At 46.1% G+C, this 27,463-nt stretch overlaps 1 protein-coding gene across 2 annotated transcripts; it reads right to left on the reverse strand.

The window, feature by feature from the left end:
• On the reverse strand, positions 1-27,463 carry LOC135920318 (uncharacterized). 2 transcript variants are annotated; one of them, XM_065454531.1, is made up of 6 exons: positions 27,250-27,463; positions 11,262-11,622; positions 9,600-9,647; positions 7,746-7,879; positions 5,603-5,892; positions 1-3,876 (listed from the first exon to the last, which is right to left on the reverse strand). In XM_065454531.1, the coding sequence occupies exons 2-6, from the start codon at positions 11,521-11,523 to the stop codon at positions 3,429-3,431; spliced, it is 1,182 nt and encodes a 393-aa protein (XP_065310603.1). In that variant the 5' UTR covers positions 11,524-11,622; positions 27,250-27,463; the 3' UTR covers positions 1-3,428. The 2 variants fall into 2 exon arrangements, with proteins under 2 accessions (XP_065310603.1, XP_065310612.1); XM_065454540.1 differs by lacking the exon at positions 9,600-9,647.

The raw sequence follows: 27,463 nt of genomic DNA on the forward strand, positions 1-27,463 counted from the left end.
TCCGAGTTTGACAGCTCTTTAATTTCATTGTCATACCAACCTAACAAAGGTTTTCTTATATCTTTTGCTATTTGGCGTTTCACTGAGGCTTAAAGACAATAGAAAAAATAGAAACAGGTGACTGCATCAGCATGTCTCTCATTAGTTGAATAAATCACGACACCAACTGCAACACGCTTTCTTCTCTGCAAGTTGCCATTCGCCACACAAGACTGCGTCTATATGCAGTCACGCCCACCGTGTTTCTAGGACTTTCAACAGACACGGTATACGGCACTAGACCAATCCTTAGTGTACCGAAGCCACATCGCTGTTTCTTCCTTTGGTACTACATTTACCATATGTACCATCTGAAACGCACGTAGATGTCTCACTTCCGTCGACTCGTGGTGTGGAAAAAACCTAGCAGCGATGCAGCAACGGTGCAAATCGAAAAAGAAAGTGTAGAAGGTATCCACCAGTGAAACTTTTTTTTTTCGAATGCGTTTCCGAACGTATTCACCTTGACTTTCCAGAAAAATCCACGGCAATAAAACTAGTTTCTGATTGCCCTAACTGCGCTGACAAACTCATGCAATGTCGTGACTCAGTGGAGATGAGCGCACCATGCCTGCACTGGGTTATGAAACATTCATGTCAAACAAAACTACACCAAAAGTGGTGTCAGCGTCACCACACCTTCATGACATTGCCGTCTACATATTTGTCTTTATACTCATTAATGTACATTTTTTTCTCTTCCGACGTAAATTATTCTAATACATATGTTTGCAAAGTGACCACAAGAACTTCACACAACAATATATACAACTAAGTTCGTTGCTCAGGTGGCAACAGGGCAAGAGCCCAGAAGGAAAATGCACGACTTGTGCTTCAACACCCATAATGACGCCGTAAACGACTGCTTGCGATGTCGCCCATTAAAATACTACCACGGCAAGAACTTGTAACTTCGCAACCACTTTCTCCGCTGTAAACTGTGCTCGCGACACACCACACACGTTCGGAATTTGTCAACTGCACCAGTTGAGCGTGAGGCAGAGTGCTCGTGCCAACGGTGAAGCCGAACCTCTGCCACCTATGCTGTCTTCACGGTTCGGGTCTTGCAACCTTGCCTTTCTCGGTTTACGTTTCCCTATTCCACTGTTCGGGCACATAGATGGCTAATACGTCCATGATATGACGTCAGGATGCGCTCTAATTCCGTGATTGAATATGAAAGCCCTGATTGACATGTTTGCTTGGACGGTTCATCGGAGCGTGCTCGTCGGATGATTAGCAAAATGAAAAATAGTAGGGGCGTGCAAACAGTAAGCTTTGAGACTGAGTATAATGCACATCGAATAGTGCCAAGAGCGAACTGAATGGAGTCGAATATCAAATACATTTCGAATAATTTACGAATATTGCAATTATGTTTTAATAATTCATATATAGAACGTCCTTCGCATTCTAATACTCATAACGTTAGCCAATTTCTGTCATTACACTGGTCTTTATGAAGCGTTTCCAATGAAAAGCAGAAATGGAGCATTAGGAACAAATAGGCAATTTGTTTTCTTTGCGCAGGACTCTTTGCAGTGCGAATGATCGCTCTACAGCCGTTAAAGCCTGGCTATCTGAACAACGTAGCCTGTGCCACTACGCAATTATACTCGTGTCTATGCCCGCGGAGCCATACCTTCGCTCCGATTTTATGTTTTCTTGCGTACAGTTGGCGTTTCGAAATATTCGAAAACTATTCCAAGATTGGATCGAACAGGACCCTATTAGATTCGTTATTCGAAAGTTTAGAATATTCGCACACCCCTAGAAAATGGCCTAAAAGAGCGCCGCATGGCGGCGTGTCAATTACACCTTAACGTGCTTAACGTGTATGTGCTTCACTAGCCCTGATCGAGCTCGTTCGCTATAACGAAATGATGAGTGACAGGGCAAGGGTAAAGCAAGGGGAGCCCTACGCCCGTGAAAGGATCCTATACAGTCATTTTAAAGTGTTACGAAGATAGATACTATAGCGGGGGCTGCCTACTCCATCGCATATGAAATAAAACGTATCCCACAAGTAATTACGTATGAAAACGAGAATTAGATCAATGAACAGTGACGAATTTCTGACAGGAGTGTTGACCAGGTCACTGCTTCTGGAACTCCCGAAGATACTGTGTGAGGTTCACACATTGAATGAGGCGCACAAAAATTATGCCTCTTGTATGATGGGGTGCGAAATTCAATGTAAACTCATACTAGAAGAGCACACATATACACGGTGGTAACGATGGCATTCTTTGATAGCGTGCTATCAGCACCAGGTTCTATGTTCCATCTCCGGTTTGTGGCGTCCCGCCTGCTCCTTATTCTTGTGAAACGAGGTGAATTCAACGGGACACTTTTGAAAACGAAACAAAGTACGTAGCACGCGGAGTTCAACATTGACCTCCTTGACTAGCAGATGGGTTTGTTGATTGATATAATGATGGGGTTTTACGTCACAAGGAAACACATGAATAACTAGAGAGGCTGTGATGGTGGGGCTCAGGGTTAATTTTGACTGCATAAGATTCAGTAACCGTGCATCAATTGAAGCACCGAACACGAGTGTTTTCGCATTATGTGTGAACCCACCGGAAGCTGTCCGTCGCAGGTTAGAATCGATCCCGTGACTGCAGTGGGTAGACCTCTTTGCATCTATCAAATCAGAGAAAACGAAAGGTAATAGGAAGCTTTTCAGACATGATTGTTTTTAAATGTAACGTAAATGTAACAGTATTTTATGCATTCAGCTTCATGTGAATCTCCCTATAGTAAAGCGGTAACTGGAGTGCCGTGCATTGAGCACTCGGCGTCTGATGACAAGATGCCAGAAAGTGTAGTTCCAGCTTATCATTAAAGGTATCCTCTAGAGTCAGCCCACATTAATTGTGCGTGCACTCCGGCATTACTGTCCGATCAAACAGCTGGGCAGCAGTGGCATTAGCCCGTGTAATACACACGATGTTTATATCACATTATCACAATGCGCGAACGTGGGCCGCCATCTTAGGCTTGGAGGCGGTGCATCCTGTTGCACACGAATGCCGGCCTGTGACAAAATCTTCGTCGCAACTTCGCTTGACGTATAATATGGAAGGCCACATTAAACGAAGACTTTTCCCGTGCGCAGTGCGAGCGAGCTTCAGTTTTGGCAGACATGCGCGGTGTTTCGAAAATAACTCGTCCCTCCGGACGAGCAAGTAGCTAATGTTACACCCTTCGACGTCAAGTCAACACGCTGGTTTACGCTGCTTGAACGATTCTTTCGATAGTTCCTAATACCGTAACATCCCGCGTCAGAATACAGTTATCGAGTTTCCCGCATGCACAGCGAGCCCAACAAACGCGAAGGTGTAGAAGCGGTTCCTTAGAAATTGTCTATCGGAGAACGGGCATCACTTGGTGGACACTTCGAGCACCCTGCCCCCCATCTTCTTGGGCTTAAGTTCGGGCGACGGCACGCGGTCGATGGACAGCTCCTCGTCGGTGCTCAGGCCGGAGTCGCAGTGCACCGCCGTCAGCTGGTGGTGCACCAGCGAGCGGGCCGGGAACGCCAGCGCGCGCATCGGGTCCACCAGGGGCGGCAGCCGCAGCTGGGCGCGCCGGCGGTCCGACTCGGCGGCGCCTCGCGCTCCCGCCTGCTGGTCCGACTTCTTCTTGGCCGAGGAAGAAGAGGAAGCGCCGGCGACTGGCAGGCACTTGGCCGACGCCGCCCGAGCGCCCGTGTGCCTGCGGGGCGTGACGCTTCTTGAAGTTGTCGCGCTCGACTGCGACGACTGGGGAGCCGCGTCGTCGTCGTCGTCGTCGTCGTTTGGAGGCCGGTCACGCACGATTACGGGTAGCCTGCGACCGCCGAAGGTAGGGAGAGTGGTAAACTCGGTCTCGAGATGAAGCTATGGCAGCGGTTAAATTGCTTTCCTCGGTAATCGCTGCAGCGAAAGCGATAAGGTTAGTTGCAACGAAGAAAAAAAAAGATAAAGTGACTCTAGGTGGAGAACTTTCAATTCAAGGCATGAACGTTTCTTTAAGAAAGCAATGTTGAAAATTGCAACATTGCTGGTGTTTACTGGGAAAATGGGAGCTCTATAGCTTAGTTCTCGTGAGCTCGACATCAGCCGCTCATGTCAGAAGTTGAATTGACCCAGGCCTGCCAGACCACGCTCGTATGCATGTTACCAAGCTAACTGGGTGAGTCGACCCACCTGTTACAGGCGAGTAGATTGAACTCGTCTCGACGCTGGCTCGGCCTGACTCTCTAGAGGTTACACGAACCCGCCGACCGGTTTTTCGCTCGGTATCATGTGAACGAAACTACCATAACAAATACACCGATCGACGAGGATACATAACAGGACACAGAATGCGAAAGCTTCAGAGTAAGCCACGTGCCAAAATGTACGTGAATGTGGCGTATTATTTGTCGCCTTTTTGTTTTCGGTCCATACTACGCCTCACGAAAGTCATATACAGTGCTGAGAAACCTATGGGTTTCATAAGCTAGCCAGAATACAGAACCACCCCATGTCCTGAGGAATTAATAAGTGATTTTCCACTGCCTACCGCTACTTCTTCCCTGAAACTTCCACACAGATTTCGTGTCGCATAGGCACATATGCGAATAGTCAAAATTAATATTGTGGAAAAGCAACATTTCTTTTGTTGTTTCTTGAGCACTTAAGCAATAACTGGCCAATATTTCGACTACCCAAAATAACTTCAAATTTAAACAATTTTTTTTCGCAGAATATAGGGACGAATTGGGGAAATAGAAATTACGCCGTCCAACGTACCCTCTTTCGAATAAACAGACCTGTTGCGTCTCCATCACACAACCTCGGCGTAGCCTGTGCGTGAAAATTGCGAATTGCATGCTAACTTTCTAGTGTAGTTTCTTTCGGCGTTGGCTGTTGCAGATCCCCTTATTTTGTATTTTTAGCCAAGCGATTAAAATATATTGACAATGATTGTGTACCAGTAGCGTGCACAATCACAGTGCTACAAATACTTGTATTGGTCAGTATCAAATGTAGTTTATTTTCAATTGTCTTTCAAAAAATTATTATTTCTTTCAGGGTATTCAAACTTATCGAAAATTTTGCATGTATACGCGTATAATGGCACTGACGACGAACAACGGGCCATCCACGCAAGCCTCTTTCGCTTTTGCTGGTTGACGTCACCGGCAGCTTTTATTACATTGCCAAGAGTCAGTGAGACAAAGCGTAAACAAGAATAAGCCCTAATAAACAATTGAGTGATCGGCTTACCTTTTAAAACTTACCTAAAGAAAGCTTTATTAATTTATTCCGTGGGTGTCATGCTGCTGTTCTTTTGTTTCATAGGAGTTTCACGCCAGTATAAGGGTGCGCAATTCCTTCATAAATAAAAAAATCGAAAGTAACAACATATATAATGCCCTCGCTTTTCCAGATTCGCCAGAGGATTTTAACAGCTCACAGTGATCTGCCCCCCCCCAAGCAGCGATTAATTGTCGCAACGGACAAAAATGTACAAATAGACGCAATTCAGTGATTACCGTTAATAATGTGCCATCGGACCACGTTCGTACCTGTAACTGCCCTTGCGCGCCGAAGTCGAAGCAGGAGACGCCTTCCCAGACGCTCCAGCCATAAGGCCCCTCTGGGACGGCGAACGCACCGGCTCGCAAGGTTCCACCAGCGACGACGACGACGTCATCGAAGCGGCGAAAGGTCCCGCAGGACCGGACATCCTCCTCGTCCCTCGTGCTCGCGTGGCCATCTCCAGTTCGGCCAGAGTGCGACATTTCCACTCGAGTTCTCTCTGCAGGTTTGCGATGATGGAGTTCTTCTCCGACAGCTCCGCCTGGTGCTGCCAGTCCTGCGAGCAAAGTGGATAGCGCCTTACCTTTGAAGATTCAGTCACTAACCGCTTAACGAATCAATCGGATGCGTCTGCTTAGAAGTTACAATATATTAAGTTGTAAGTTATAATAAGTTATGATAAGTTATATAAGTTATAACCCCATACCGTGAAAGTTCGCGATAGAACACGATTCCGAATTGACACCTAGAGCAATTTCGTGGACATGAAAAATTTGAATAATATTGATCTTCCTGTAATTTGGGGAAACACGTACGCTCAGTTTCTGTCTTGCAAATCCTGTCTCGGCCTCTTGCTTTCTCTTTCAACACACACAAAAAAATTCGAAGATATGCAGTATCTAGTTTTAGACGCCTAAATAAAAAATAATAATAAAACGTATGCATGGAAAGCGCAATAAAACTGCTGCGCACATCTTACGTCCGTCCTTTTCTCCAATATGCGTTATGCTGTTGGAGCCTTATCAACAGATCATGACCGAGTCACTAGTATTGCGTGCTGCATTTTAGGGAATGTGCTGTTTAACTCGCCAATATTATTTAGTAGTGCTGCAATATGCAACGTTTTCGGGTTTCTCCCGCTAAGTTAGTGCGATTTTGAGCTATTAAATTACAGTCACTAGCCCGCATTCGCAAGGAACTGCGGGGCCAGGCACGACATTTGTCTTGTCAGAGGTTTCGCTTCGTGTACAGAGTCGGGCACTATGTTTGCAGAATAGCAAAGAAAGCATCGCAAGCCCATGTAACACTCATCATAAAGTCCCGTGGTATCCACTTTCTATGTTCAATGCAATCATGATGGAACGGGACAGACGCCGGCCTAGATTAAGAATTATGAAACATTTAATGTTAAAGCGCTACAACTCTGGAGCTTGCGAGGCTTTTTTATTCCTTCTGTGTGACGAAACAGTAAGTTTTTCTAGCTCGAAGTCCATTTCATAGTAATTGTTCTCGACTGCCCGACATTTCTTCAAGCTCTCGGCTTCATCAACGGAAATCACTTTAGACCCTGCGAACTTGACCTTGCGATTTAGCAGCATACCGTATCTGAGCTTCTAAATCCGAACGAGAGAGAGATAGAGAAACAGGTTTTAATGATATGCTGAAGATGTTAGCCTGGCTATTCGCCTGACGTGCTACTCCAGGTCCTGGGTGATGATTATGATAATCATCCGAACGTGATGCTTACGCAGAAAACCTGATTTTGACATCATGTGTTGTCGTCCGACAAAAACATGTCGGTCTGTGGCCATCTATAACTATGGCCCTCTGTTGAAGGAAAACCCATCTGGTGAGGAAAGGACACCATTGAAACAATTACGTAAACCACTACTATAGTTTTTCAACTACACCGTGAACAAAGGACCCATATGGACCCAGAAACATCAATAATCATTATTTTATTGTATTCATTTGGCAAGTGGATGTTTTATTTCAATAATGATCATCTACAACTGAAAAACTAACGCACTGTACACGGAGTTTCCAACAGGAGTGAAATACTTCAAGAAACACACGAGGCTGTATCCAGTGAGGTTCAAAAACTACCGCCGTAATTTCTGCTATGCTGACCGCTTTAAAGGCATGCAATAACATGTAACATGACTGGCCTGCCACTTAAAGCATTGTACGGTACAAAAAATGTGCGGATAGTAAGGCATTCTTTCATTCCAGACACCCGTTTAGGTTTTTCGAATGGAGCCCGTAAATTTTACCAAGGGGTATCAAATGGCGTGAAACAAAATTTGCAAGTGCTACCCACAGATAAATGTTCTTTTTTTAAAGGCAATTCAAGCGTCTTTCCTCAGGTAAAAAGAACGCAGGCAACGAGATGTTAAATATGGCACGCACCTGCACTTGCAGCCGCTGGTTGAGTGAAACTAGAGCGTTGTTGGCCTGCTCCAGCTGTGAGCTGAGGAAGCGACAGTGGCAGCACCACTTGTCCAGGTCTTCTTCAAGCTGCGCGATCTTCGCTTCGTACGAGGCTGCGTGGCAAAGCCTGAAGGTTACGCACGAGTATTCGACCTTCACTTTTCTACAATGCAAGTCGTATTATGCGAGAGTGCACTCGAATTCATACCAAGGAATTTTAAACACTTATCCTTGGGCAATTTGTCGAACTTCGCCACAACACACTAGCGTAACTCAATGGACAGCGCTTGCGAAAATGATATTTCAGTAGATCGACGTTATTTCAACAAGTTTCTAATTTTTTTGTGAGCAACCTCGTCGGTGTACTTTCTTCTAATAACATGCGCATTTGAGCCAGTCGACACCTAGTGCTGCGTTATAGGAGTTTTTTTTGTCCTGACCAAATACGGATATAAAGGAGCACTAAGTGTCGACGGACACAAATGCGCATTTTATTAGTAAGAAGTGCCCTCTCGACGTTGCTATTCGAAACTTGTTGATACTCGACCATGCTTTTTAAATATTATGTTTAATGTCACCCATCGACATTGCTGGTGTGTTGCGGTGAAGTTCAACAGATTGCCGAAGGGGCAATTCCAAAATTCCTGGACATTGCAAATGTTGACGACGGTTCATTTGTTGCTCACTTGCCAAGTCTGATGGCAAGAAGAAATGACTGTAAGTCGACATAGCTTAACGGCTCACCGAGCTTCATGTAAAGCGTACAGTTGATCAGTCACGGTTAATGTTTTTTGATGGCTAAACATTTTCTGTAAACCACTTTTTACTTAATGCCCTCCTTGGGGATCTTTAAGAAGATGAAATAAAATTACATACTGGCAGGTATTAAACATCCAGGTAATCCAAAACAATAGCTGACCTCAGCAAGTTAAAAACATTTGAAGAGAGGAAAAAGAGAAAAAAGGAAAGAAAGATTTCTAGGCACGCACAGGTAAGTCCCACGCGCTCTGTTTGAAAACTGCGGCACTTGTTAGAAAAGCTTAGCACATAGGCACTAACCCAATCGAACAATACGAACATGTGAAAGACTAGAGCAAAGCAAGAGAAAAGGAAAATAAACAAGGAAAGCGAAGAAAATGACGCGAGATTCCCCTAAACGGTTCACCGATGGTTCTTAAATTTCTGTTTGCGTGCAAACATTTCAAATATGAATCCCTCCAAAAGCATGCTTGTGTATGTAGGGGTCAATATGACTAAGCATTATGCCCGTCCTCCCAATGTGTGTGCACAAACGCTTCATGACACGGTAAACAAAAAAATGGGACGAGGACAATTGAGTTCTCGAAAAACATCAAACTTAGTTAATGTAATTCTCTTACGAAACAAAGTAGAGAAATAACATGAAGCATCGACTAAACAAGCGTGCGAAGGTAAAAAATAAACACTGGTCTTTCTATAAATTCATATCTTATCATATTTAGAAGCCCACAGCCAGAGGAACACATAGTCATGCAGCACAAAAAAAGAAATCAAGTTATTAATATAACCTTAGCAGGGCCAACGAAGCCTTCCGTTTAAATACGTAGATTGACAGTTTATTTGAAGTCATTTTGGTACACTCATGAAATAAAATTTAAGCTCCTGTTTTGTTAGCTTTGAATACATTGAGCTAATTCTCAAAATATTTCGTGTGTTATTGTGACAAGCACTTCATTAAGCTCACAATAAAACGACTTTCCGTACGGGCTATGGAAACGAAACAGTATAATGCACATACCCGCAACGGTTTTTTACTTGTAATTAAAGATTGACCAAATGAAAGCAGCGGCTTACCTTCGTCCACTAGTGTTATCCCGTTGTTAAACAGAGCGAACTGCATTTCTGAGGGAAGTGAGGAAATAGATTCAGGGGGGAATAAGGAAGGAAAGAAGAACGACATAAAATCAGTGACAGTGTTTTTTATTAGTGTAAATGCCATGGTAAGCTTTTATTAAGCGAACACATTAAGCACTGAGGCCTTCTTAGAAACTACACCTTCTATCCTTTCTTTTTTTTTTTTTTGAGCGTGCAGGTACTATGTTCCAACTTTCAATAAATTTGTTCTTTATCTTACCCGCCGTGGTTGCTCAGTGACTATGGTGTTGGGCTGCTGAGCACGAGGTCGCGGGATGGCATCCCGGCCACGGTGGCCGCATTTTGATGGGGGCGAAATACGAAAACAATCGTGTGTTTAGATTTAGGTGCACGTTAAAAAACTACAGGAGGTCGAAATTTCTGGAGTCCTCCATTACGGCGTGCCTCATAATCAGAAAGTGGTTTTGGCATGTAAAACCCCGTATTTTTTTTTATTCTCCATCTTTCTTTCTCAGGCTTATCCATGTTCGCAGTCATAGTTCTCAACAAAAACATTTACCCATTCAATGGACACTGAAACGTACGTCAGGGTTTGGCAGGCCCACTAAATGCCGCTAGTGAAAACAAGTGTCGAGAGAGAAAGAGAGAGAGGTAAAAGGAAGGCGGGAATGCTAACCAGTCAAGAATCCGTTTGCATACCCTGCGCTGGGGGGAGGGAGAAGGGGAATAGAAAGAAGGGATTGCAAGAGAGAGATGGGTGTAGAGAGGCATGCACGAACAGCACTACAGAGTCAAAAGCGTTCGCACAAGCCAGGCGTTCTCACAAAGCACAACAGTGCCGTTAGTGCCTTCCGCGCTGGTGATCGGTGGGGAGGGTGTTCTAGGATGCTATGACGTAAAAGGAGCGAAACAATTCAAAGGGACGACATGGAACGAAAGAGCGCCACTCGCACTTCAGTTTATTCAGGGCGGAACGTTCATATCCTTTATAGAAGATTACCTCGTGAGCATAAACGGTTGCAGGTGCTGGCAGCTTGCCTTAATAAATCATTATTCTAAAGACTAGCGCAAAATAGCAGGGACAAAGACAGAGAAGATGACAGGACGAGCGCGTGAATAGAGCGTGAAAGAGCGTGAAAGAGCGTGAATAAAGCTTTAGCGCTCGTCCTGTCATCTTCTCTGTCTTTGTCCCTGCTATTTTGCGCTAGTCTTTAGAATAATGATGACACACCAACTAGCCCAGCTGTCTGCCTTGATCGCCTTAATAAAAAGTTAATGGCTCCGCGTGAACTTAGTTGCGAGACGCTCTTTCCTGTCATTTCTTCCCATCATTTCGATTCTTTTGCACCATAACTCTGGGCTGTCCAACGGGCCCACGATGTGGCCGAGAGGCTTGGCCAATTCCTGTTACCACGTGGGAGCGGCCCACTTCGTGATGACTTACGATCTGTAGGTCTTCAATAAAGATTTACCATACCATACAATAACCAAGTGTGAACCCATCCACGAGTAGTAACAAAGATGGAGCACGTTCCTCAGTGGTTGCGAAAAAGACACAGGAGGCATTACCACCGACTCGCCCAGTCCGGAAAGTGCACCGCGGTCTGCAAGAAAACACAGCGTAAATAATGGACCGCGCACCTTTGACGGTCTTCTGGAGCTTGGCGATCTCGGCGTGCAGACCTCTGAGCGTGAGCCGGTGCTGGGTCTGCAAGAACACCAGGTCGCTGCGCGCAGAGCGAAGCTGCGTCTGTAGCCTCTTGGGGTCGCTCTCGACGACCACCGCAGGTAGCCGGTAGACAGCGGCCTCTTCCTCGTCACCGGGGCTCCGTCGAGCCACCGACTTGGAGCTCGCAGTGCTGCAGCCATCTCGGCTCGTGACCACGCTCGGCGCGGCGCACATCCGTCAGCGTGCGCCCAACTCCGTTGCCGCCTCGCCTCGCGGTCACACGTCAGCAGGGGTGCCTACTCGTGTGGCCTTTATTCCTCATAGCCGCCGAGTCTGCCGGGTCGTCAGGGAAATAGAGGCGGAAAGGGGGGGGGGGGGGGGACAAAGAAAAACACGTCGTCTTGGAAAACTGATCGAGAAACACTTCAGTGTTGATTGGTTGGTGGTTCTTAGGTGAAACAGCTTATTGCACTTGAAGGATCGACCGTAAATGTGGCAAGACGAGCGTTCAAGAAATAATTAACAAGTTACAGTGAAATAAAACTAATAACTGGTAAATTATGAAATTAGAAATTGCCTGATAAAGATACGAAGTGAATAAGAACTAAATATTACACCAGAGCAAAAAAGATGAAAGGGAGTAACGCGAATTTTTGTCCTGCACAAAACACTCAAATTAGCATCACAAACCTTCCCCTGGTTAAAACCTAGATACATGTGCGTGCGTGCTGCGAACAACATCATTCTGTCCTTCCAATCATCTCTCAGTCGTCTTTCACGAGTGCACGGTAGCCAACCGGGCTTAGCAAGCTGGCTAACCTCCCTGTGCTATCCTTAACACTCCTCTCTTACTCTCCTCGTTAGAGCAACCAAACCGAGCACACTAGAAGAGCGCATAAGCGCAGACACACGCGGCGCTATGTGTTCATGTGCTCTCGTCCTCTCGCCCTCGTCTTCGCAATATGCTAGCACTTCAGGATGGTATACCAACAAGCCTCCCCCGCAAGCCTAGCTGACAAACTCGTCACAAGGCCATCGCCCATGTCGTGCTGAACAGCTAGGTTCTAGTCAGGTCACCGAAGCTAACCAGTATATTGTGCTTGGCTAGGCTCTGTGTGGGAAGAAACACAAAGCAAACCAATATTGGTTCCTCAGAATTCTCCGCATGCTGCTCCGGATGCGAATGGTGTTTTTTTAAAGAAAAAACATTCACCGACGATTACAACACTTCCTAAATCAAAATTTGAGAGCAGTTCTGTAAGTGTTTTCATTTCGCGATGTACTGGCTGGCGCGGACAATCTGTCTCGTGTGGCACGTTGCAAACGAGTCGAAGTGTGGCAAGACTGCCTCACTAATCGGGAAATTACGAGAGGCAGCGCGCTGGCGACGTGTGGGCGCGATTGACAGCAGCCGCCGCAGAAAGACCTCCGCTCACGCAGCGCTTTGTTTACGTATATGGCATCAGTGGGGACATCGGCGAACAGACGACGCGCGCTACTCTGGCGCCATCTCGTAGCCATTGTCACCGCAGAGCCCATCTCGCGCTGCAGTACGATTTTCTTCTCACGCTTTCACCACACTCTCTTCCTCCGCGTTCCACCTCATGGTTCACTGTACCCTCCTCCTCCGCTTTCCTCCTCGCGCTTTCTTCGCTATTGCCGTCTTTCATTGCCAGCTGCGCTCCGCGTTCGCTCTTTTATCCTTCGCTGTGCTCATTCGCTCGGTTACGCGGAGGACGCCTGTGCTCGTCACAGGAACGAGCACTTAAGAGCTGCGCTCTAAAATAAAAGTTAAATGGCACCTTGTCCAATCCCATTTCCCTGTCCGTTTCTTCCCTCTCGACGTCAACGTCACCACCACTGATGACCACCATTCAATTACGGCAGAGGCAGGTAGACAGTTGCAGCGCGGAAAGTCGTAATTTCAGTGCTTCTTTTATTTTCATTTGATTTAAAAAATGAAGCAAGCGTGAGCACACACACACACACACACACACACACACACACACACACACACGCACACCTCTAACTAGCCTCTTATTGTTCCGCCCCCCCCCCCTTTTCTTTCTGTGCAATAATAGCAATGTTGTAGGTATTTGGGTAGCGCTTTCCATTACTACTTGTTTCCTTTATTTCTGGGTTGGAATACAATTTCAATTCATTGTTTCATTCATTATAGTACACATCATCTTTCTGTCAACCTAGGCACGAAGCACTTGTTCGTTGACTCGGCATTTGGTTAAGCTTCCCCCGTACGGAAGACACATAAGAGTCTACAAACGCATGCTCTCTACTTATAAAGTACTGAATACTCCTTTCAGTCCCGCAATACTCCTTACCATTAGGAGCAAGAAAATAACAGAAAGAAACGAACATTGCCGCAAAAGAATCTTTAAACTAGCGAATAGAAATAAAGAAACAAGCTTTTTTAGTATGCTTTTGTTGCATTCTTGCTTTTCATTAGTTGCTTTTTCAATTTCGCTCAGCAATCAAGCCATATTTCACACAGTTTTCTGTTAAGGAAGAGTTGACTACGCGGACTAGAGGAGAAAGAATGGGATAAGAAATGGGTCAGGTCGCTTCGCTGCCTTCGATCGCTGCGTATGGCCAGCACGGGTGTTGAACCAAACCCATGCTTGAAGCTGCGCCTTTCCCCCATGATGACCTACGGCTACAAACATGCAGCTACATCGGTTCCGGCCCACGTACAAGAAGACCAAGGCCGAGCTCGACCCTGTTCGTTTCGCTCCCGAAAACGGCAATAAAAAGGAACAATACACATATAGAAAGAAAGAAAGAAAGAAAGAAAGAAAGAAAGAAAGAAAGAAAGAAAGAAAGAAAGAAAGAAAGAAAGAAAGAAAGAAAGAAAGAAAGAAAGAGCAAGGGCCACCCCACGTGCGTGCGTATTTGTGCTACACAGCCAACACGGCTCGCACCGGTCCGTTCCGCGCACGTCGCGGCCTGCCCTAAATGTTGCCCATTTGAACGAATGCGTCGGCCAGGGTTTCGGACAGCGTCGAGCTGGGTCCCGCGGATGCGCTCCGGTTCCCCGACCCCCGGCCTATACGTGGCCCAGACAGTCGCTGGTCTCGCGATTGTGCGACAAGCGGACCTGCGTTTCGTAATGAAAATGCGCGTTCGCGAAAGTATAGTGCAATTCATATAGCTACTGCAGTGCTCTCGCTTTTGTTCATTGGGATTCAGGAAGCGTGGCTTCATTGTGACAAACAAACCGTTTCTTCTGGTACTTAGCATGACCTTAATTCGTCCCAGTGCACGCGAAAAAAGAAAAGCTCGAGAGCTCAAGCGTAAATTAGCCACTTGTTTCTCAAAATGCTTTGTTCAGCACCGGGTGCGCGTACCTTTCGAGTAGCAGATGTTTGTTGGTTGTGTTTCCTATATACGTGTACAAATGCAACTGGCATGAAGGGTGATATTACATGAACGACAACTACCATCGTTACGTGCTCTTGGAAGTTAACGCAGAAAGATGCGAGCATGTGAACGATTATTCATCATCATCAGCAGCAGCAGCAGCTTGGTTACGCCCACAGCAGGGCAAAGGCCTCCCCATACTTCTCCAACAACCCCGGTCATGTACTAATTGTGGCCATGCTGTCCCTGCAAACTTCTTAATCTCATCCGCCCACCTAACTTTTTGCCGCCCCCTGCTACGCTTTCCTTCCCTTGGGATCCAGTCCGTAACCCTTAATGACCATCGGTTATCCTCCCTCCTCATTACATGTCCTGCCCATGCCCATTTCTTTTTCTTGATTTCAACTAAGATGTCATTAACTCGCGTTTGTTCCCTCACCCACTCTGCTCTTTTCTTATCCCTTAACGTTACACCTATCATTCTTCTTTCCATAGCTCGTTGCGTCGTCCTCAATTTGAGTAGAACTCTTTTCGTAAGCCTCCAGGTTTCTGCCCCGTAGGTGAGTACTGGTAAGACGCAGCTATTATACACTTTCCTCTTGAGGGATAATGGCAACCTGCTGTTCATGATCTGAGAATGCCTGCCAAACGCACCCCAGCCCATTCTTATTCTTCTGATAATTTCTGTCTCATGATCCGGATCTGCCGTCACTACCTGCCCTAAGTAGATGTATTCCCTTACTACTTCCAGTGCCTCGCTGCCTATTGTAAATTGCTGTTCCCTTCCGAGACTGTTAAACATTACTTTAGTTTTCTGCAGATTAATATTTAAACCCACTCTTCTGCTTTGCCTCTCCAGGTCAATGAGCATGCATCGCAATTGGTCCCCTGAGTTACTAAGCAAGGCAATATCATCAGCGAATCGCAAGTTACTAAGGTATTCTCCATTAACTTTTATCCCCAATTCTTCCCAATCCAGGTCTCTGAATACCTTTTGTAAACACGCTGTGAATAGCATTGGAGAGATCGTATCTCCCTGTCTCACGCCTTTCTTTATTGGGATTTTGTTGCTTTCTTTATGGAGGACTACGGTGGCTGTGGAGCCGCTATAGATATCTTTCAGTATTTTTACATACGGCTCGTCTACACCCTGATTCCGTAATGCCTCCATGACTGCTGAGGTTTCGACAGAATCAAACGCTTTCTCGTAATCAATGAAAGCTATATATAAGGGTTGGTTATATTCCGCCAACCCTTATATATAGCTTTCATTGATTACGAACGATCAATGAACGATTATTGCAGCAACATTAATAATGTGCAGCAGACATGTGATGCTTTGCAATATGTGCGGCCTCTATTTCTCACGTTGATTTCGGCTTCGAAACAAAAGTTTCTCTTTTCCTCTTTCTTTAAATTACCTTTCTGTTGTGTGGGTTGCAAACCGGGCTATTCGTTTTTTAAAATAAACATCAGACTATGGGGTTTTACATGCCAAAACCACTTTATGATTATGAGGCACGCAGTAGTGGGGGACTCCCGAAATTTGGACCACCTGGGGTTCTTTAACGTGCACCTAACTCTAAGTACACCGGTGTTTTCGCATTTCGCCCCCATCAGAATGCGGCCGCCGTGGCTGGGATTTGATCCCGCGACCTCGTGCTTAGCAGCCCGACATGATAGCCACTAAGCAACCATGGCCTAACCTCCCTGCGTTTCACTTGGCTTTTCTTCTCACTCTCTTTTATTGTCCCACCCGCTAATTCTGAAGAAAGAGGAGTGTGAGTGGTCGTCGTCAAGGCATAGTGTAATAATGCATAACAGTGCGAAAGTAGAGAGAACACCGGGTAAGTGCGAATATTCGAAACTTTCAAAGAATAAGTCGAATATCGCCCTGACTGATTCAGTCCTCGAATCGAGCAGTCAATATTTGACTAAGGCACTCGATTGGGGTTTTGTATGCTTTTGAAAATCCGGATACCTTTCTAACAGTTCAGGTTGTAGACTGTACACGATCAAACATGAAATTTAAGTAAAAAAAATGCGTTAACTTTCATGCATTTCACAGTAGACCACGAACGCTATAGATCCGTCTACGTCGCTCAGACAGCTAGACCTTACCAGCTCAAAACGATGCGTCGCAATAAAATGTTATTTAGACACGCCATTAGCAATGGGTATTGTTTGGTACTATTTATATATACAGCACCTGAGCCCTCTCTTGCAATAAATATGAATGCGTTTCATTGCAACCTACTTGACACAATAGTGGTGCCCTTTGGCACGACCACACGAACTAGAGAAAAACTGTTTTGTAGTCCGAACGTCTGCTGCCCGTCTGTAGCTCTGCCACCGCTACAGACGGCCAGTATTTCTGATTTCGTCGCCAGAGTTTACACAGACAAAAATTGGCCTTTATATTACAACGCATGACCGTGAGTGCTCTGAAGAGTACCGGGTTTGCGAACAACCAGCTTCGCTGTTCCTCATCTTGCAGCCTTCGTGCTTTTTTCGTGTTTCTTTTCATGCCCTGTGTATGCTATGGTGTGAAAAATTTCTAATAATAGCTAGAAGACCTGTACGTTATTCGGAAACTATTCGAAAAATGTTCGATATTTGATTCTATTCGCTTGTCGCACTATATGATCCACATTCGATTCGGCCTCAAACGCCGCTATCCGTGCATCTCTCGCAGAATACACCGTACAGAAGTGACGAAGAGGAAGGCGAGGCCCTTATCGTACTGCATGCATGTTTTGGAGTGCTATATTATATTATTCGTTCAATATTCTGCATGCATATCATCGCTCAGCTCATAAACTCAGACCACTTGCCGATATCCTTCAGCGACAGGTAACGTTTTCGCACATGTGCAGCAAGAGTAATCAGATTACCCTTGCGACTGGCGCATTATGGCCTTAGTTGCTTATGCGCCATTAAACTCAACATCAACATCAAGTAATCAGATTACGTACCGAATCCGGAGTCGGCCCTTAATTCCCACTTTGACTCCAAGAGAATTCGGGCGCAATGAATTGCTCGCTCTTTCAATGCTAGCGGCCGTCCTGCTCACAATCTAGGTGCATTAGTATCCGCGAGTCCAGGTCACCGTTTAGTGGGGTCGGCGAAAAATACCGGTGTGCGATAAGCGGATAACAAATCCAAAGCTATGTGAAGAATGCCCCAGGCCATTCCTTTAAAGGGCTTACTCGGCGACGTTGCGCAAATAAGCGTATTACTCTTATCTTTCTAACTTACGTAAGACTACACTGCGTGAGAGACAAAGCGCAGGAGCGCTCTTGTGAACTGTTTCGAAGAATGGCGAGAAGAAAGAGCGCCATGAAGGCGTTACGCAGAAAGGTGGGCTATTTATTTTGAAAGCCGCCCAGCAAGTGTGGCAACATAGCGCTTATTTCGGTGTAAGAAAGAAAAATAAATAAGTAAATTTGGTGAAGATTTAGCGCGGTAATTGTGAGAGAAGTGGATTAACCTTGGGCATGACGTCCTGCGTCTGAGTGAGTGTCCCCCCCCTCCCCCCCCCCCACACACACATATATATATATATATATATATATATATATATATATATATATATATATATATATATATATATATATATATATATATATATATATATACACACACACACATACACCTCAACTTCTTCGTTACCGGTTTCCCACACTTAACATACACATCTTGCCACTTTACCAATCATAATGCGAACGCATTAAAAAAACGACTGAAAGCAAGATCCGACTCTTTCCGCCAGATGCTGTATATGTATATGCAGCACGAGTGTGACAAGCAGTTTGGTCACACGTGCCATGTAGCTAGTGCTTCAGTGTGTTTCGGCTTGACTTATTAGTGTGTACTTTTCAAAGCAGTAAAACCAGTTGAAGACAAGCGCATTTCGGATAACGTAGCCTCTTGCGAGCTCTTCCGAGGAGTTTATTTTTCTCACAAGCGCTTAGGATGTCTGAGATGTCATGACAATGCGCTTGCTTTACGTGTTGTCAGTATGTGGTTTTGAACCGATAGCATTGTACACGAAAGTCACTGGGCCTTCGTTAGGGATATCGATGCAAACTCCAGGCTGCCCTTTTTCGGAGGCAGTCCAATCAGAGTCGTCGATCTGCCCATCCTTATACCAGTGCACGACATCTCGCTAGCCAGGGTCGAAATGCGACGAACACATCGAGAATGACAAAAAACGTGAGGCGCTTATTCCCGTGTTTCGTGCATCGACCTGCCGTCGTTGTGTTATTTTAGAGGTGGACTACTGATCATCATCATCATCATCATCATCATCATCATCATCATCATCATCAGCCTGGTTACGCCCCCTGCAGGGCAAAGGCCTCTCCCATACTTCTCCAACTACCCCGGTCATGCTAATTGTGGCCATGTCGTCCCTGCAAACTTCTTAATGTCATCCGCCCACCTAACTTTCTGCCGCCCCCTGCAACGCTTTTCTTCCCGTGAAATGCAGTCCGTAACCCTTAAAGATCATCGGTTATCTTCCCTCCTCATTACATGTCCTGCCCATGCTCATTTCTTTTTCTTGATTTCAACTAAGATGTCATTAACTCGCGTTTGTTCCCTAACCCAATCTGCTTTTTTCTTATCCATGAACGTTACACCCATCATTCTTCTTTCCGAAGCTCGTTGACTACTGCTATTGGTGCGTAATGCCCTCTGTGGTATAGATGTAATAGAGGCATCAAAAGTAGACATAATCTGCAAATTTTAAAGTCCTGAGGAGTACGTATACGCTTGTACAGTATACCGAGGAATATTGTAAAGGGATGAAAGGCAGAATCAGTATAGCTCATAACGTCTTAAGAGATCCCGGTTGACCAAGGGACAGAGAATAACAAAGTAGGTAATGTGCATGTCGACGGATAATCCCCTAATTACATAAAGTCGGTATGCCGTCCAACTGCTGTCGATCAGCTCTGGCTTGCAGACATGCGAATTCCTATTTGAGAAAAACGTATTTCCTTTAGCTATTGGCAAGCTAACCGAGCCTATAGAAACCGAGGTCAGAACGCTGTTCAAACGCAAAGATAGTAATATTAGTTCCCGCTCAAGCCAGATGTGGTCACTGGCGGAATACAGACCTTTACACGTTGGCACCTACAGCGTATACGCCTCGACCGTAGATCAACTGTCTGCTTTAGCATCTCTTTCTCTTTTTTTTTTGCATACCTGTCGAATGGCGCTATGCACCAGTACCAACAACAAGTATATTTCGGCAAGCCGTGTGCAGAAAGCAAGATAGAAAAAAACAAAACGCTAACGATGCGTCCAAGCGCAATGGGCAGGGTTCCCTGGTCGTGTTTCTGTGTCGCTCGTTTCGGGTTTCTTTTGACATTCCGCTCGTGACCCTCTATTTCTATGGGCGGTGCCACTTTGGCGGTCGCCTGGCAACTCGGCTATATTTACTTCCTGTGGGCGCGATCCCGAATCAGGTGTAACCCGGATATAAAGGAACCCGGTAGAGGGATAAAGGGAAGAATAGAACAACGCGTCGGCACGCGAGCTGAGACCAGCTGCTTCGACCGAACTGCACAAGGAAGCGGGCACACTGAGCTGATAATAATGGTTCATGTTTGGCGGTCGTTTCTGGAGTGAAAACAAAACAATAAAGGAACGAACAAGTGCACAAGGCTTTCTTTGTAGGAGGAAACGAAAAACGGAGGGTGTGAGAGGCAAAAAGAAATGAGAAAGGGTGTATTGGCGGTTTTCTTTGTTTACAAGTACGATCACAAGAAAATCAATCGTCCCGCAATTTTCCTCACGCACAACACCGTGTCAAGCAGCAAACGGCAGGCACAAGCATCTTTTAAGGCAGATAGCTGATGTACGCGTACGCTAAAATAGTAAGTCGTAACATTGCACTGCTGCCATGCTTTCTAAAGCTTATAGCTATACTTGTGCTAGCACTTACTTGATGTACTACTACAATAGAAATTGAGAGAACAGCCTTTCTTCCAGAGGATATGGCTGATTGATTGAAGTGCTTAAACATTAAGAGAGGAGTAGATAAGATCTACAGAAAAATGAAACAAGTGTCGACACAAAAATTTCGTTATCTCAGTATGTCAGTATTCAAGTTGTTTCTCTTTTTCTTGTACGTCTCCCCTAGAGAAAGAAAAAACAGGAAATACAGGTACAGATGCGAGCCTTTGCCTTTTTCAGCCTATTTGTTGGGGCGAGTAACATGTTACCCACCGCAGACAGTTTATCTGACAACACTCGCCGATTGTGTGCAAGCTACTACAGCTCTCCAGAGTGAGAAGTTAAAAAAAGAGACGGTAATCCGTCAATAACTTAAGCGCACAATGTAAAGAAGATTACCATGTTCAACTGCATTGGTAAGCTGTACTTCTGAACAACATATAAGGCTACTATTAGCAGGACAGGAGGTTTTGCAAGCCGGATGAAATATTTTAAAACGCTAGCAAGGTGGCGGCGCCAACTTTAGGTTCTAGCGCGAGGCTACCGTGACGGCCTGGACCCTGATGGCGGCTACTCGGTTTATATTATCGGAAAAGAAGAACTGCATTGCGTCATAAACAAACCGAGGAACCAACCTAGCAAGTTCCGGCCACAGAGGTAAAAAAAAAAAGCTGTGAAATTCTTGCCGTCACACTCAAGTAGCGGTGCCGATTCTACGGCGCGAAGTTTAAAAAAAATAATAATAAAGCTTCCCTTTAATTTCGAAAGTATTCAACTTTCTCCCGCCAAATCAATAAATAAGAGTGGTGAAACAATATTCTACCAGTCTAAACTGGTCTCGGGTTGCTCTTTACGTAGAGCCTATTTTTACCAAACGAAAAAAAAAAAACATCGCCATTTAAAGGGCAGCTAATTGGGCGGCTTGTACATGTTGAAGACTGCGGAGGGGCCATTAGCGGAATACGCCTACCCCAATTCGCGCCAACGAGATGAGCCTGGCGCAAGGGTAACAATTCATGGAAGGGGAGGAGGAAGAGTAGTGTAGCCATTTGCGCTTTCCTGTCACCCGCTTTCGAGCCATTATTGTAGCTCAGCCACTCGGAACATCGTCTGGTTGAGAGCAAGCTCGCTATATCATGATCGTTTATCTCTGCACCTACTGAGCATATTTCTAGTTTTGGGTGGGCTTGTTGGCGTTTAACAGGAAGTTCAATTCCGCCGGCTAGAAAACGTAAAAAATTTGGCTCGTTGCCCTAGCACTATACATATACACACACACGTACATAAAGTCGTAATGGCATAAGCTATATTATTTACGCCATCAGAAAGGAAAGCAGAAAAGCAGACATTAAGAGGGTTGTCGAAAGCTGTAAACATTCAAGTAAATCAAGACAGAAGCTGTACAGAATTTCATAGCTTCGCAATAATACCATGTGTGACAGAGATGTGAACTGCATCAATTAGGATATCTAAAGAGATGAAATTGTGCTCCCCTCTTTATCGCAGCATTAATTTTCGAATACGTTGCAAAAAAAAACATGAATTTGTAAACTAATGCTATTTTGGCAAAACTTGCAAATTTGCTAACAAATTAGCCAGTTACTTTTTAGATGCAGATTTACAGACCTTAAAAATCAGCGGTCGAATTTTCTTTTATTGGCACGATTCTTGCAGGAAAGCAAGGTGCAAATAAATATTTCTTGAGCTAGTGGTAGTATTTAAAAACGCTAAAGAGAAACATTACGCTAAAGTGCGTTCACAACTTCATTCGCAAAGCGTTTAGTTTGTAAGTACCGTTATGTCTGACGTGACGATTAGTTGGCATCGGGTCTTACGCACAGTTCCATAACAAGCATATTTGTGTGTGTGTGTGTGTGTGTGTGTGTGTGTGTGTGTGTGTGTGTGTGTGTGTGTGTGTATGTGTGCGCGTGCGTGCGTGCGTGCGTATACGTACGTGCCTGCGTGCGTGCGTGTGTGTGTTTTAGCCCCCCACAACACAAGCTTCTGCTTATACAATGGAAGTTGTAGACGCCGTTTAAGGAGCGTCTTACTGCAATAATTTACCTAATTGTATTATTATTAGAGGAGATGGGAGAAACAGAAATGTCGCGTTGCTTACACTACCAGGAGGCGAGCTTTACTGAAAACGTGGACGCCCTCCCCCGTTTCCTCGACTGACTTCAGCAATCGACATTATTTCGCTGCCTTCTGGAACAGCCCAGGAACTGCTTCGCGTTCCCGACATTAGGTACACTTGCCTTTATTTTTATGCGAAGCATATTACGAGAGCTTAACCCAGCTCCTCAGGCGCGGCGGTGTCGCCTTCAATACCACGTGACACCGTGACGTCACGACAGAGGAGAAACGGGGCTCCAACTCGCGCCGTCGCTCGCGGCGTCACGGTGGTATATAAGCAGCTGCGCTTGGCTCTGCTAGACACTCACGAGGTGAGATGCCTCCTGGAGACAGAGCTGCTCGTTGGAATGAGAAGCGAAGGTTGCGGCGTGCTACAGAGACTGTTTCTAGGTGGCTTTGCTACGGCGCAGCGACTACGCGCCCCGCATCGGACGCGGTGAGCGTCGAGCAACGCAGCGTTCGGCGCGACGACGAAATGTGCTCCTGAGCAAGCGCCGCACGCCTGAGCCGACGCCGACGACACCGGCTTTTCTGCGACACGAGCTCCTTAACGCTGTCGCGTTAAAATAAAGGCTAGTATGCTTCGCATCCTGGGCTTAACCTTAGCTAAGCCACAGCCAGTTTTTACCCTCCTTCATTTCTTCCTCTCTCCGCCTGGCGATGCCCTCACAGTGACGACACTGCACATGCCACATTAGACAATTTACGAAGGCCCGCTGCCATAATGGCTGACGTTGCAGGCAGTGTGTTTTACGTAGTCAAATGTGTGCCTGTGACCTTGACTCTTCGACAGAAAGAGGCGTTCCCTTCGGAAGGAAGGGCGCGCGAGCTTCTGTTTGAAATTTCAGCTGTTTTGCAGATACGAATTTCCCCACGCGATCTACCTGCCGCACTTGTCTGTGTGCGATGCCGAAACCTGGTGACGAGTCGGATAAAACGCGATCTAGCACAACCCGCGTCATTTTTTCCGTTGATGCAACTCGATGTCGGTCCCTATATATGCGAGTCGTCCTTGGCACGCGTCCCTCTCTTCGGCGTTCATTCCTAATGACAGTACACGCGGAAGGAGCAAGCGACGGTGACGCTGCAGCTCCCGGCAACGAGACAGCAACAACAACAAAAAGCACACTTCGCCGCGGCCATCGTCGCTGTGGCGTGTATGGCGAGATCGCGTTGCGCAAACGGAACTTCGGTTTTCCGGCTTCGCGTGCGTCCGCATCGATCGCATCGTCGCGGCACACGGTGCTTGCGCGCTGCACGTGCCGTTGCAGGCGTCTCCCCCCCGGCTGGAACACGCAGCGTCGTCGCGCGTCATGCAAAGCCATCGAACGAAGGGGACGGTATACACTGTCGCCGCCGACACGACGCGTCGCGCTGTGCCCACGGGGTTGGAAAGCGCGCCGACCCCTGGCCGCGTGCGCGTCACCGACTACGGCGGGGGGCCCCGGCTGCCGCAGCGGGATTACTCGGTGCGGCCCTTGGGTGATTCACGAGGTCTGGACGGAAAGGAAATATCCCAGCGACGAAGGAGTTCGCGTGACGTCAAAGGCGCCATGCGTGGCTTCGTACACGCGCACCAAGAGCCGAGGAAGTGTTGGCCAACGCTCCATAGCGAGCGCAGCCGTACCCGTGCCATCCTTGGAGGAGCAACTGGAACGTATTGTGACGCGCAAAAGGATGACATTTAGCAAGATTGAAGGTTGGGAAGCACTTACAAGATGTTTTAATCTGATATTAAATTTGGTCTCGAATTTGGTCTCGAGACGCAGCAAAATTCGCAACCGTCGTGTTACATTAAGCCCAGATAATATGATGACGTCACTAAACAAAAAGGAAAGGTGCAGTGCGCGTTTCTTTTGGAACGGAGCGAAACAATGTATCATGACTTGACTGCGCATACCCCTCTTGTGTAGCACTGAAGATGGTTCGTAGAAACAAGTAATACGGTTAAATTTTTAGGTCTTCCGACACCTTTGAGTATGTTTCTACGGTTAAATAAAACATAGACTTTTCCCTAAAAAAAGGAAGAAAAATTAAAAAAAAACGAGTCGGAACTGTAATGTTCGTACACCTTAAAATCCATTCGGGTTCAACACTTTTGACGAAGTACTCTCATAGCGTGTGGGCGCCGAAAGAAGTGAACTTACATATTGTATCGGGCAGGGCGAGATTGCTATATGATATGTAGATGACGGGACGCTAAACAGCGACTCTAAAATCAGTCCAGAGTGTCAAAGTATTGCTTAGAAACTCCGTTTTCGTGTACATGATTTGAAAAGGATTGATTACTCGCGAAAAAAAAAATAAGGTGCCAGTGCGCGCTCTTGAATGTCATGTGACAACCCCAGCGCCGGTACGCCTGTTTTACGCCACGGGTTTTAAAGGGACACTAAAGGGCAAAATAAGTTCAACTGCTTGAGCAAATGATGCTTCAACGAAATCAAGCCCTTGTTATCGCCAGAAAAATCTTCGTAAGCACAAGACAGCAAAGATTTAAAAAACAAAATTTGAAAGACTGGTGGCAACGCCGCCTTGAAGTTCCAGCACGAGCGCGACGTGACGTCACGTATTCTGACGTCGTTTATTGGGCCTGCTTAAGTTATTTATCGGTAAAAGAGGGCCACGGAACATTTACTGGGTCACTGCGGCGTCCAATTCCATAAAGTGCTGCACTATAGGGTTGCATTTTACAAAACACGGCGTGTATATGCATGGCGTGGTTGCCGCTGCATGTGACAGCTATAGGTGGAACGTGGTTCATCTCGCATGACGGCATTACTCACGGCGACGCAAAGATGGAAATGCGAGTCGGAAACATGGTCCGTGTGGTTGCCGGTATGCGCCGCTATGCGGTTCTTTCGCACGGGCGTTCCAATGCCACGGATGCACATGACACAGCACGCCTGAGTACAAACTACGGTGCGTACTACAGCTACAGTTACGGAAAAGTGAGGCAGAGACGTCTCATTACAGAACCTTACCGGATTACCCCCAACAATGCAGGGCTGGATTGACGCCTATAAGATCTTTCCTTTTTTTCTATGCCATAAAGCTGCCCTCCTCGAAAAAAAAAAAAAAGAAAGTGAGCAGCAGGAAGAGAGATCGCCGTATACTTGTCCTCGTATAATACGTATTATCGCAGTTCACAGCACGCATGCATAGCAGATATGTGCTATGCACCATGCAGAAAAAGAGAAAGAAGGAAAGAAAGAAAGAAAAAACTAGAGTACATGACTCACACACACACATGCACAAACAATGCAATCAATTAACAATCTAAGCGCAAGTGAATAGGTAGAGAAATCAGAATGATTCGCGAGCATTCTCAACGGGTGTAAGCTATCCCCGCATGTGACTAGATTGGCATTGTCGATTTAGTCACCTCTCTGCGTTGTCGCAGCGTCTGTAACGATGAACATGCCATATCGTTTGCTAGGGTCAGCTCACGTACACACAGTATGGACTCAGAGGAATGCTAGCTATTTATGTTTGCTGTACAGCTGCTTCCCCTAAATTATCTTATAGAGATACCATTTCCTGCAACAGATAACTAAACGGACAGACATATTGCCGGTTCGCAGCGGCAAGCGAGGGAGCCAACTACTAAGCGCACGTGCAAACATGGAGGGGTCAATAGCACATAAGCAAGAAACAACCGCGCTTTTTGCGCGGCCTGTCACTTCTGCTCCATCCTGAAACAATCACGTGGCACGCGGGACGATGGTTTATGGTTGTGATCCTGCTATTCATGCCCAAATAAAGTAAGAAAACTATAAACGAGGAATAAAGAACAGTGCCTCACAGTGCCTTGGAGCACCAATTACATCTATATCCTGCTCGCACAGTACGACCAGAGTACCCTATACCATAACTGAAATATGCTTTTTCTATATTTGTAAAGCCCCATTTAATTGATTGTAGGCGGAGCGTACAGCGGCACGAACACTAAAGAAACTGTGCATTTTGCCGCACTTGTGAATCGTCTTGGAGTTGCAAATCCATTTTTTTTTTCTGCATTGCCATTCGACGAGACACCCGAAGCGCTGCAATGCGCAAAGGTCAACACAGCTGGCGTTCCGGTAACACACCGCTCAAAGCGGATCGTGCTGTATGACTGCAGCGACAGTTGGCTTTCGGCCAGGCAAGTTACGACGCCTTTTCAATTCCACACTGGTTACAAAGCACCTGATTCCGTTATACCTAGTCTAATTTGAGTTCAAGTCTAAGTATGGACCATTTCGCAGTCGCGGCTGCAAAACACAGTCACCGATCGACACCACTGGGTTTATGCAGTTGTGCACATCCAGCGCTGATCAACTGCGAACCGGATTACACGCTGAGGTGTAGCGGCTTCTCTTGCTAATGTGATCGATAATGTACCGAAAATAGCCGATGTCCGTGCTTTACGGACCACTGGCCAGCCTCCGGTGCCAGGACTACATGGTTCGTTAGACCGCGCACGGAAATCGAGATGAGTGGGCTCACCTTTTGTCCCCTGTGGCGAAAGGAATATTGGCTGCACCTTCGACCATGTGCGCTCGAAGCCCGGGTTATGGTCCCGTCTGACGACCTTCCTATGTTGTGAATGCATTAGATGTGATGTCTCTTTAGAAAACGGATCATTTTCAGCGCTGTGAAAATCCCGAGGCTAACGGTAAATAGCGCGGAGTCCGCTGCGAGCGCGGTGGATGGGAGGAGG

Source organism: Dermacentor albipictus, chromosome 2, assembly GCF_038994185.2.
Source record: "Dermacentor albipictus isolate Rhodes 1998 colony chromosome 2, USDA_Dalb.pri_finalv2, whole genome shotgun sequence".
NCBI classification, from domain to species: Eukaryota; Metazoa; Arthropoda; class Arachnida; order Ixodida; family Ixodidae; genus Dermacentor; species Dermacentor albipictus.